Source organism: Cryptomeria japonica, chromosome 5 (genome assembly GCF_030272615.1).
Source record: "Cryptomeria japonica chromosome 5, Sugi_1.0, whole genome shotgun sequence".
Classification (NCBI taxonomy): Eukaryota; Viridiplantae; Streptophyta; class Pinopsida; order Cupressales; family Cupressaceae; genus Cryptomeria; species Cryptomeria japonica.
The window spans coordinates 781,218,433-781,231,862 of NC_081409.1; the positions used below are offsets into that span (position 1 = coordinate 781,218,433).

At 39.2% G+C, this 13,430-nt stretch overlaps 1 protein-coding gene across 3 annotated transcripts in view; it reads right to left on the minus strand.

Annotated features, from left to right (window-relative positions):
- LOC131050748 (MAG2-interacting protein 2) overlaps positions 1–13,430 on the minus strand; it is a 97,721-nt gene that overhangs the window by 28,658 nt on the left and 55,633 nt on the right. For all 3 annotated transcript variants that reach the window (XM_057984998.2, XM_057985002.2, XM_057985001.2), the window contains exons 9-10: positions 11,590–11,949; positions 8,584–9,838 (exon numbers count right to left, since the gene is read on the minus strand). In XM_057984998.2, coding sequence (XP_057840981.2) covers positions 8,584–9,838; positions 11,590–11,949 — 1,615 coding nt within the window. The remainder of the gene's footprint in view (positions 1–8,583; positions 9,839–11,589; positions 11,950–13,430) is intronic.

A 13,430-nucleotide genomic window follows, 5' to 3' on the forward strand; every position in this document is an offset into this window, starting at 1 on the left:
TGATTTAGAATATGAGAATAACAAGAGCAAACCAAAAAGATATGAATTTATTTAGGGTACTAGATACATGCCATGCTTCTAATCCTCATCTTAATATATGTTAAGACCAACCATGCTTTAAGACAAAGAGATATCCATGATATTGTGCAAATGTTAGGTCAACCAAATTAATTAAAGAATACAAATCTCCAAGGATTGGTTTGGGACCTTCGTGATTCAATTCATAGAAACCTACATTGCTTGAGGACAAGAAATCTTGGGAAGGGTGAAATGTAATGTCCCCTTGTTAAAATAAGATTTATTAATAAATAATATAAATTAAAATATAAAAGAATAAAAATGACATTTAATTTAATTAAAATTTAGTTAAGTCTAATGAATGGTCAAAAGGCATGAAATGAAAAGTTGTGACTCCCTCAAACATGAGATATAAAAGGGAGAGGAGAACTTCATTTGGGGAGGAAAGAGATGAAAAAATAAAGAAGAGAGCAAAGGAATTAAGGGAGCATTATTGCGAAGAAGATAAGGAAGTGGCTCTTTCAAAGGGGCAGCAATGATGAAGGGTGGTAATTGTGAAAGGTTGTGACCATTATGAAGAGGTGTGACTCTCCCTCACATTAGAGGATATAAAGGGGAGAAGTTTTAGATTAAGAGAAAAAAAAAAAAAAGGGGAGATCAATTTGAGGAATAATATATTATTCTCAAGGGCAACAATGAAAAGTGGTGACTAAATTCTTTGAAAGTTGGTGACCTTTCCACCAATAAAGTATAAAGGAGAATTCATTCCAAGCATTGAAGCAGACTTATCAATCAATGGAGGAAATCAACAAAATCAAAATCAATTCTTCTAAGAGAGCAAAGAACTTTCGGCAATAAAATACAGATCGAACCATTCAGCAATAGCACTCATCCAAGAAAGCAGTGTTCAGCTTTCAAAGAGGGAAACAACATCGAATTGAATCTCTCCAAATTACCACTGCAGACTGAAAATACATAACCTGCAATAATTCTACAAGTATAGTGAGCAAGATTTAGTGTCCTCCCAAAAGGGGACATTACAGGTGGAGATCTTGTCAACTATTTACTTGGTTGATTGGAGTATTTTGTTTTCATACATTCATACATTCAAAGAGTTCAGAAATTAGTTGCAGATCAGAGATAAAGACAAAGACATCCAAGAACAGGGTGGTTGAGAAGCAGAAGGGAGATGTGTGTTTGGGCATATGCCATTGCATTATGAGCTTTTAAGCTTGCATTTCTAGTTAATAGTGACTTGGAGACACAGCCACATTGCAGGAGTTTTCCCTCACTGTATTTCTCCGAAGTAAATCTGTGTATGGACTCTTGTGTGTCTATTTGTTGGCACTAATTTCTATTCCATGTTTGTTCGTTGACTTTTCCATTGTTCTTGTAATTTATACTACATGGCCACTCTGTGAGCTATCATGGATAGAAATAATACTAATCCTGCATAAATCGGTTGTAAGACTAGATAGTACTTGTGTCTCATCTAGCCAAGCTAATTACGGATCAAATTGAATTCTAGTAACTTATAAAATCTGTTGCGGTTCACTTTGCCCAGCATTAAGTGGTTGTGGGAATCTATAAGCAGGTGGAGTTCCATCCGGTTGACGAGTTTTTAATCACAGCGTCCAACACAGAATAGAGTTGCCCAACGGTCACTTCACTCTCTCTTGATCAAAGTACGATTGTATGCTGATATAGTTGGAAAATCAGACAACCGACTCCAAGGTTCCTTTTATGCTACGGATGTGACTCAGTTGGCTGATGTGATTGCTGGTAATCCAAGGGGGCCTTACGTATGTCGAAGAAATGTATGCAAGCTCGAGAATTTATTGACATGGATGATTTGCAATGAAGCTCTAAGTTTTAGATTTTCGGATTTTGGAATATGCAGAAATTAAATAGGAATAGGGTAGAGGGAAACTAAACTAAAGGGGCAATCTAATCCTAGGAACAAGGAGACGGGATAACTTGTGCAAAATCCAACCGCGCTTCGCTTCGCCAGCAAAGCACAACTTACATGAAGGCGGTGCAATCTTCAAGGGGAGTGCCAAAGATTTTCAAATCGTCAAAAGAAACCATCAAATAGAACAATCTCCTCTAACAATCGAAGTTGAACATACACATATAACGAGGCTCAGACTAACTTTGCACGGTATGCAACAATCAGCTACACACAAAAAGTATGAGCAAGAATTTGGCAACAAGCGATCCTATCAAATCCAATTCATCTAACAGCATGAAAACAAATCTAATCTATGAAGAGAACAAGACCATGCGAGTTCCAAAACAACACAAGAACACACCAACGATTGAACAATGTATTAAGTGTTTGCTTCAAAACTCTTAGCAACAATCTCTGACGATAGTCTCTCCTCCTTACAAATGAGGGGGGTCACCCCCTTATATAGGCTTCAAGCCCAGATTACATGCAAAAACCCTAATTAGGGTTTGCCCAAAAGATTCTCCACACATGATGCAACAAGGTGGGAATCTGCATTAAATAACCCATTATGCCCGCTTACAATAAATTTAAAAGGGCCTAAAATAGCGCCCATGATGATGATCATGCCAAGCATATAACTAATGTGGTCATAAATGTCCACCACTCTCCAAGCGACGGCGACATGCAAGAAGAAACCGCCATAAAACCGTTATGAGAGGACGACATGCAAGAAGATTCCCTTGGTGGCATGCGTTGACCGGTCCCGCGCCTAGTCAATGTTCCCTTCAGCCATAAATACGCCATCATGGTTCAGTCAAAAGACTTTCGTCCAAAAACGAACGACCATTATCTCACTCATTAATGGCGTAAATAATGAATCTACCGACGACAACCTCCAATTCTCCGATGGAGACACTTGGCACATTCTCGATGTTGAATTCCATCAAGGCAATCTCCTCTTCGCTTCTGGAAAAGAAACCTTCCCAATCTGCCATGGCCTCCTGTGTTTTCTTCATCATACCGGAGAATGAAGAAACATTTGCAAAATGTTCCTTAGGAAACGAACCAACGAAGAAGAAATCATTAAACTGGGATTTCAAGGAATTCACTGTTATTCCCCCATTGCCGAGTTTCCTTGAAAATAAAGCTTCCATGGCACTGAGGATTTCTTCCTGTATTCCTCTGATAGATTCCTTCAAGGTGACGGAATCAATGCTGAATTTATCAAGGGTGTTCTTCCCTGAACAGATGGCGTAGAACCATCGGGGAAAGTCGTAGGCTTCATTCTCCTGGATTACTTTCCCATCTACCAGTGTTTGCCTTGGGGTCCTCATCAGAACCCTGAGTCGGGAAATGGTTAAGTCTTGGTAGACATCAACATCTTCCCATAGTCCTTCCTTCGTTTCCAACCTACTTAGGAGGGCCATGAATCTCGAATGGAGCTGAGCTAGATCTTCCACAAATTTCCCTGCCTCAACATAAACATCTTCTACCCATTCTCGGGAATTTTGTGCCATTGCCTTTGTAAGTTCTGCATCATCAATTACTTCCTTGGGAAGGAAGGGAGGGGGAGTGGATGAAGGACCTGCTTCCCTAAGGGGTTTCTTGAAACTCCTGACATACTCGCATAGAAGTCCGTTTTCCTCCTTCAGCCGCTTACATTTTGCTTTTGACTTCAGCAATTTCTCCTTCATAGCAAAGGAAGAATCGTCGAAATCTCCCATTATTTGACAGGTGGAAGCATGGCCAAGATCCACCTGTCTAATGACGTAATCTTCTTGCCTAATCTCACTCCTATCCTTATCCACCGCAGGTTCAGCAATGTGCAAGGTCCGGACTCCGGATTCTTCCCTGACTACCTTGGAAAACTTCCGGGGGACTTTTCTTTCCGGTGGCTGCTCCATCCTCTTCAATAATTCTTCCAATTCCTGAGCAGGATTGGGCTCCCTTCCTGCTTCATTTCCCAATCTACCTACCAACTAGTCTAGTGTGGGGATGGAATGGCTGTAATCCTCTGCATGCTCCCGTTCTTGAGACTCCTCTTCCATTTCGCCAAGGACAATCTCCATGAAATCATCCTGGCGAACTTCTTCCAGGTGCATGGAAACCTCTTGCCTCTAACTTCTTGGCTGATGACGGCCCTGTGAAGCATTGATGCTAAGTATATCAGGTGCTGAAACGTTTCCTGGAAGTGGGCCTGCGGGATGTGGGAACATTTCTACTTCTTGTACGCTTGCGGAGCTGACTAGTGAATGTTCCCTTTCTGTCCTCGTTCTCTTTTGTGGAGGCTCCTCCTGCTAGGCTTCCTGCTGAATCTCGCGCAGGATTTCCTGTTGGGTATCTTTTGTCTTTGTTACCCTTGGCCTCTTTGGGGCACTTTTTCCTACCTGACCTTGTGAAGAGTCTTCAGTTGCCTCGCTGTGAGAATCCAAATTTCCCATCAGCTGGTATGTCAAAGGGACATGGTTTTCAACCAACTTTCTTGTCTGTCTGTCAATCCAGTGCTTAGTGAATTTTAGCACTGGCCTAGCCAAAATGTTCAAATCATCTACCTCAGGCTCCGACCAATCTGGCAACAGGATAGGTTGATCCTTTATCCTCTCGAATTCGGGTTGCATCAAATCTGAGTCTTCCTTCACCTAGTCTGGCACTTGATGGATCTCACTTATTCTAACAGTGTCGAGGGGCAGTCTGGAGTACATTCTTCTCCGGACCTCAAAGTCATCCTCGGCTCCTGCCCAGTAATCCTCCAAGTGAAATCTATGTATGAATTTGACACCGGCAACCTTCCTGATCTGGCTGTAAGGATCATATTGGGCCTTGGAAGTGTAAAAATGGTAGGCGGTAGAACACCAATTCGTTTGCTGCACTTTCAGCAGCCTCCAATCCTGGGCATATCTCCATGAAATCCCCCAAGACAATTGGAAATTCAATAGATTGCTTCTTCTTCTTCTTCTGCAGCTGATCGTAGGCAATCAATTGCCTCATGAGCTCGAGCATTATAAGCTTATCTGACAGATATCTAGGCAATTTGTAAGACTGGGAGGAGAAGCCCTGCGTCCTAATGTAGTTGAACTTGGGGAACTACAGGAATGCGGCGCCATACTTCTGGACCAAAACACTTGCTTGCGGAGACAACCTCATGTGCAACTTATTTTGCATAAGTCGTGTCAGGTACATGGTGAAGGTGTCATTCGCCAACTTGTAAGAATTCACGTTGTGGAAATGTAGCTGAGGATAACATTCATGCACCTTCAGCTGAGCTGGCCCGCAGCCCATGATTCCTCTTGCTGGCAGCCCGTCGAATCCACCCTTTCGTGCCAGCATATAGAATAGGTAAGAACTCATGCAAAAGGATTGAGACCTTTTCTCCTACAGGTTCTTCAATTGTTCGTGCAAGTAGTGGCTGATCAATCTAGCCCAGTCAATCAATGTATTAGAATTCATGATCTCGCCAATGTAGAAGAACATGCAAGGCTCGAAGTTCACTGTGTGCAAGCATCCCATTACTCTGCTCAGCATTTTTATCATGTCCACGTATTCCTGCTTGAACTCGAAGATTGTGAGTTTTGGGCATCTTGGAAACGTGTACTTGAGGCTTCAACAACCACTGCTTGTTGATCAAATCAGCACATCTGGTGGGGCCTGCTTCATAGACTGCTTGAGCTCCGCTGCTGGTCTTGTATGTCATGGAGTAATGTGAAGGGATTCTGAAGGCTTCACCAATCGCCTCTGGAGTCGGTGTTGCCAGTAACTTGCCGTCTGGCGTTGAGATTGTCTTCCGCTCCAGATTGTAACGTGATGCAAATTCCAAGACTAGATCTGGGCATTGAATGGCGGGAGGAAAGCCAGCTGCTGCAACTATTCTGCTTCTCACAATCTTGACAGCTGTCGAAGATGGATTGTGTCCTACAATTCCGAACATTCTTATCTTGAATGCAGCCCAGTTGAACGTGCCGAAGTTGGTATCATTGATCTCTTCCAATCTAGAATTCAACCGAGAATGGGGAATAAAACCCTTCGTCTCTGCTTTGATCATTGTCTGCCTGGAGATAGTAGCTGTCCTGCTAGGTTCTACCATCTTGGGAATACTTCAAAATGATGAAATAGAGACTAAGTATAAAATAACTTTTCACTTCTTCACTCTTCCTTTCCTAAATCTTGCACGTGAAAAATGAAATGTTTTTTCCAACTTATATATAATTCCCAAGAGGTATCAAATCAGTAATTGCATTTATGGCACGTCATACTTTCCTTAATTACTATGACATGCAAGGCAGTTTCCCATGCATGTGAGTTCGAATTTAGAACCTTCCTTAAATGCTCCCAGTTATGCGTCATGCTTTGGAAGATTCCTCCTGCCAACTCGTTGATTCCATACTTTCCAATTTTGGAGGAAGATTGCAGGATCTTTCTCGGGATTTGCTCAATTCCACTCTGACTTGTCATCTCGTGCCGTCGAAGGAACTTTCCCGGCTTTTCTCCATATCCCTATTTTTTAGGGATCTTCCTAAATTTTAGGAGTCAGGTTCATTGGATGGGGAATTTCGTCCCGATTCAGAATCCATAAAAATTTCCATATTTGGTCGGGATTTGATGCCTAAAAATAGCATAACTGAAAATTCGTACGAGGGGAATTTCTGCTTTTTTCTCTTTCCTGACTCCTTGGATTTCGTGCCTTAGGCAAAATTTCAAGTTTTTCTTTTTGGGTGAAATTTTACCATGCCAGGGATTCATGAATTCTCCACTTGTGAATGCCTTCATGATTTCAGCGCCCCAAACCAAACTTGGGCGCATTTTTGCTCTGTCCATGGAGAGGCAGAAAATTGTGCTTGTGAATGAATCCTTGGTTTCAGCGCCCCAGACCTGGCTTGGGCGCATTTTGACTCTGTCCATGGAGAGGTGGAAAATTGCAGTTGTGAATGCATTCTTGATTTCAACGCCCCAGACCTAACCTAGGCGCATTTTACACATGTCCATGGAGAAGCAGAAAATTGCACTTGTGAATGACTCCTTGGTTTCAGCGCCCCAGACCTGACCTGGGCGCATTTTGGCCATGTCCATGGAGAGGCGGAAAATTGCACTTGTGAATGCATTCTTGATTTTGGCGCCCCAGCCCTGACTTGGGCGCATTTTGGCCATGTCCATGGAGAGGCGGAATTTCTTGCTTGTGAATGACTTCCAGACTTAGAATATTTTGACCTTCCACTTCAGGGATGATTCTTCAGATTTAGCCATTTTAGACCCCTACCTGTCTGCTTTCAACTTTCCAGATTTAGAGGTGATTGTGCATGTTGACTCTCTGTTGCCTGCTAGCCTGATCCTGCCACAAATAGACTTTCTCGAAATAGAAACTTTCCAAAATGTTAGAGTTAGAGCCCAAGACAGGGCGCAAGATGACTTACTAAAAATAGAAATTTACTAAAAATAGAAATTACTAAAAATAGTAAGTTTGATTTTTGGCAAAATGGCAACATTCTGGGACTCGGAAAAATCCCTAAAAAATAGGGACTTTCTAAAAATAGAAAGTTACTTCGTTTGGGCTCAAATTTTGCTGGGAGGTCCCCTAAAGGGTCCCGACTCCAGTCGTATGCTTAGTTTTTTCCAAAACCCTAACAGGAACCCCTAAAATCTAGGACAAAAGGCAAAACCCTAAAAAAGGACGAAACAGGCCCTAGACCTCACAGAATTCGCTTGGCAGAGAAGCAGATTAACCCCAACTGACTCCCAAACACCCGTAACGCGGAGAGATTGAAGAGATTGCACTAACACACACAAAAACAAAAGCCAAACGACCAAAAGGGCCTAAAAGCAAAGGGGGGTCCCTATCTGGAATGGGGTGATGTGTGATTAGGTCACAACACATCCCAGCCACATTGGTGCCCTCCATTTTCTTGTGCAAAGGAGAGTTGTGAAAGGGACGAGATAATTACAACAGCATCATCACGTGTACAGCCATGTCTTCCTCTGCTTCCTTTCTTTCCTCACTTTTTGTCACCAAGCCCATTTCATTGATGATTCTTGTATAGAGGACATCTAGTTCTAGAAATCATTAAAGCAAACACAATTATTCTCTGTCCCACATTATCATTTTCTTTAGGGAATTCTGTTTAATTCTTTTTGGGCATTCACTAAAGGAGCCCAAGTAACCAAACATTTTGATTCTTTGGCATTTTAATTCTTTAGCTATTTCAGATATTGAAGAAGTAATTTTAATTTTAATTGTGGTTTTCTCTATTATGATTTTATGTGGTATTCTGAATTTAATTCCTATTTTTAGGCTGCAAAAATGGCTATATTTATGATTTTTCTATGTTTTCTGTATGGACAAAACCAACCACCAAAAAAATTCCCAATATGTGTACCAAACCCAAACCAGTAGTTTAGTTTTATGTTTAACTTTATGGAAACTATATCTTGGGAGTATGGGTTAGTATCATCTCCTACAAGCATGGACCATTCAATTTGCATCAATTTAATTTTTAGCAGCTCCACAGAAGCCAAATGTGGCCCCACCTTATATGTTGTAACTCATTGAGCCTTACCCATCACCAAAAGAAAATGAAAACAATGGATTTGACAATATAAAAAACAACAGAGGGTGTAGCCTTAACCTGTAACAGTTGAATGAGAATCCCAAAAATTGTTGCTCAGCAATCGCCTTCGCTGTTCAGGAGTACCAGTCCCAAAAGAAGAACCATGTAAAGAACTGTATAACAATCCGATATTCATGGCACTATGAACCTCATCATACTCTTTTCTTGTTCTTAGAGCATCCTCAATAACTTCCACTCCAAAATGAGGATCTAAAAGGTTTAACAGATAGGAACACCCAAGCAAATCAGAATCTTTCAAATCTGACCTCTCCATCACCATTTTTGCAATACTTGCAATAAGATTATCCTTCGGAACAATGTTATTACAGCCAAGCCAGTACAGAATAGCAGCTAATGCACGTGCCCGCATGGTAGAACAATCCCTTGCAAAGATAGAAAAGCTACTATCTGACAGTCCATTCAGGTCAACTAAACTTGTCTTGTTTAGTTCTAGAAGCCATGGAAGTTGCAAAGCAGCAAAAGACATAAACCGTTTATTCTCATGCAAAAGTGCATCCCAATCAAACTTCCCATTGCTAATGAACTTTTCTGTGCAACTGGAAAGAGCATCTTTCAAAATCTTAAAAACTGCTTCCTCATGTTGAGTTTCTTGAATGCTCTCAGTGTACCCTCTTTCAGTCCTCTCCATTAAACCTATGATCTGTTTCACATTTGTGACAGGAAAGGATGCAATGAATGCTTCTTGATCAGATAATGTCGAGACTTTCTTCCCAAGGACCTTTCCTAAGTCCTCACATTGATTTGCTAAGTTGATTTCTTTCCAAGCATGAAGTAACTCACCAATTGATTCTTCATCACAGTGGCCTAGAGCAAAACCAAGAAGTTCTTTGCGAGAATAGAAATCCATTTTATCAAGGTCAGGTCCTCTTCCTAAAGCAGCACATAAATCCCAAATTGGCCCATGGTCTTTCCTCACCAAAGAAAGACAAAGTTCCACAGCTAACTGAAGATCTCCTGTTGCTCCAGCTTCTCTTGCAATTGCTGCTTCTACTACTGCAATATCATCTGGGGAAGTCAATCCTAAAAGTCTTCCAACCTCAATGAGTTCTTCAACTTTGAGATAGTCCCCTGTTTGACTCACAACAGCCATTTTGACTATGTCCATTGGGTCTCTAATCTGCCTAAACTGCATGGGCAGTAGAGATACACCTAACTTTGGAAGTTTAACAGTAATAGCATCCATCATATCAGCTTCAGCCTTGACTTGTTTACTATTCGGCAAAAGATCCAAACACTCCTTAGCTTTCCAGATCTGTAGATAATAACACCATTATGAATCTATTGATACATATATAGAGAACAAATGAATACATTCTGGAATTGAAATTCTTTTGACTGAGAACCCAAAATCAAAAGGAAAACTGAACAAAACAAAATAGAATCATTCAGATCCCCATAGTGATATACTTATAGAATACTGAATAAATCATGACATAAAGTAGAAATAAACTAAGGCACTATTCACACTACGCAAGGATACACAAAATGTCCATATTATAAGCAACATTGTTTCCTATTTATTCATATGGTGTACTCATAACCTTGATGAGACTAAATACTAGCAGCTAGCTATGCAGTTGTTTCCCTGTATGTAATAAACTATATAATACATTAAATATCTCAAACATAAGATCATTAAAGCAACATTTACAATTTATTTATAATCCAAGTCTGAGAATTTTTAGGCTTCAGAATATTTCAAAAATTGCGATTAATCCTCCCACAGGACAATAAATGCCCTGACATGTACAGCATTATTTAAACTGAACTGAATGATACTTTACAAGTATAAGACTATCTGCCTCAATCAAAGATTTAGCAAATACACTACCAGGAGAGTATAATAAAATAAGTTTAAAAATAATCACAAATAACTAATAAGCCAAAGAATTCTGAGATGGGTGCAATGCACCACTAGGGAGTTCTTAAAAGACTAAAACCATCTTTATCTATCACTACATAAAGACATGGAAAATAAGTACCAAAAAAGCTTAAATTGTATCTAGCGCATTACAGAGAATACTTTATAACACTGACATGACCAAGAAGAAAATGGTAGACCGGCCTAGTACCATCTTGTGACCCCTTTATGAATACCCAGAACAGTTAATTTTTAAATATAACGAAAATTCAATGTCTACTAAAGACATGTTAAGAGCTCCATACAAGATGTCTTAAATTTGACAATTTTATCTTCTTTTGCAAATTCTAAGAACAGTTAACTTCTAAACATAACCAAAATTTAGTGTCTACAAAAGACATCTTAAGAGCTACATACAAGATGTCTTAAATTTGACAATTTTTTCTCTGGAACATGCAAGTGAAAACTTCCATGTAAAGCTTTAGTATGTTTACTGTGTACTTTTGTTTAAATATCAGGGAAAAGCTTTATCGGGCATAACAATGATTCCATGAACAAATCATAAAGAGAAGTCAATAAAAAATGATAATTATTACAGATTCCCTGAACTCCGGGACTTTTAACTATTAACATATTCAAATAAATACTTCCAAGAAACTTTTCCTTGACTTAAACCACCGTGTAAGAATATTAAATCTTAAACATTACAAAAGAAAAGAATTCAATGACCTATTAGATTGAATAGGCAAGTAAGAATCGAAATGAGATATTTAGATGCTATGTTACTATATCCTTCTGCAGAGAAAGAGGGGTGGGTGAGGGAGGGGCAAGAGGAGGAGGGGCAGGAGGAAGGGTGGAGGAGGGAGAGAGCGGAGGGGAGCAGTAGCAGCAATTCTTCCTCACTTCCATACCCATTTTAGTCTGCACATGAATAACATCTGCTTTTGACAAAAGTAACTGTAGTTACAAGAGAATATACTGGATAACATTGAGAAGCAATGAAAGCAATACATGACTGCTCGCTAGTTTAGAGTAAACAATCCTGATATAATTAAAGCATGAAAAGAAAGCCATACAGGACTGATCACTAATATAATATTATAAAGTAAACTATGTTGTAGATGCAAGGTCCAAAAGCATACTTCAAGGCAATCCAAAGTTGAAGCTGAGTAAAAATATTCACGTGCTGCTTGAAGAACAAGTTTCTCTGCTTTTTCCATTGCTAAAGGCGTACTTGGTATCCCGTTTAAATAATTCCTTGCCAAGGAGAACTTTCCAGCTTTTAGTAACCCTCTACAAAATTCCATTAACATATATTCAGTGTCTAGAAACGGAAACGCCTTTTCCTGAAAACACTGCATATCGTGCCACATGAGAGCCCAATCACCATCTGTTCTTCCCTGTTGACGTCGCCCAAACTTGGAAAGAAGTAAACGAAGTAGCTGTTTGACTCCCTTTTCATCCCCATGAGCTTCAAGAAAAAACTTAATTGGTCTTGCAACCTGAATAATACATTCTTTAAAACATTAGAATCTCAATATGCATATTATATCCAGCACAAAACTAGGTTACTTTGTTGGTATTCAGAACATAAATGCATAGATCTATGCCAAACAGGGGCAGACAATCATACAAATTGATGAGATACATATATTAGGAAATCATAAAAAAGATGAAAAAATTATCAGTATAATTATCAGATGCAAAATAAGTAAAATAGTCATCATACAGTTCAAAATAATTACATTTACATTTCTAAGTATATGCACTACACTAACTACAAATTTAAGCATGATTAATTATAAAATCATCAATCAGCGAAACCTTTATAAATAAATTTCAAGTGTTTAAAAACCTCAACTAGACCATGCAAATCAAAGAATATCAATATGTGAAAATACATTCAACATGGTAATAAAAGGTATTCTCAAAACAGTATATGCTTTAAATTTCCATAAGCTACCAGTATATCCAACTTACATGGCACAACAGTTCAACAATAAACAAAAGATAATGAGGAATTGTCATATATTCTAATAGTAGGATGACCTAAAACAAAAGCTAATTCCTAAAATATGCTTCGTTAGTTTGCTTTCCTTCAGTTCCCTTTAAGGTGCGCAGTTAGCAGTTCCTTTTTATATGGGGTCATTTTATCTCCTTGCACTCATACGGATTTTTTTCACATTGAGTCATCTTTTGAATCAAAAGCTTGACATTCTTCGTTTTATAAACCACAATTCAGTCCTTGCCTTCCACAGTCATGAAGGTTGTTTTTGTCATTGCTAGCTAGTGTCTTTGCAAGGCTAACAAAAGGAGTTTAATAATGCACCACATAAGGAAAAGATCAACACTAGCACAAGGAGGGAAATTCCAAATGGTCTAAGGCATCAAAGTGCTCCATTCAATCCATTAGAGCAAGTCAATGCACTGAGTGATCCAATTTCAGTGGAAAAAGTGAAGGAAACAGTACATAAAGTTCCTTGGGGTGCACCTAGACAAGGGGGAGTCACTTTGAGCTTTAAGTTGTCAGAAATTTGCAAAAGGATCTCAAAAGCACACTCAAGTCACCTGTAGAAAAAGTGCATAAGTTGTCCACTATCAACTTAAAATTAGAATTAAAAGTGACATAAGTGAAAATGTCAATATGAAATTAGAGTAGACAAAACGTAACTTAAGTGAAAAAGTGCATAAGTTCTACAATGTCAACTTAAAATTAGAACAAAAAGCCATTTAAGCTAAAAAAAAGTGCCTGAGTTGTCCAATGTCAAATTACAACAAAAAGTCACTTAAGTCACAATAGGGAGCATTTTTCACTATGATAGAAAAATGAACATCAATATATAGCAAAAGTGGAGACCAAGGCTCAAATAGTACACCTCATTCACTTACATGAATATCAAAACATAACAAACATGCATGGAGATTCGAAATAACACACTTGAATAATAGATTAAGTGAACATCAAATTAGAAGAAAAAATGTG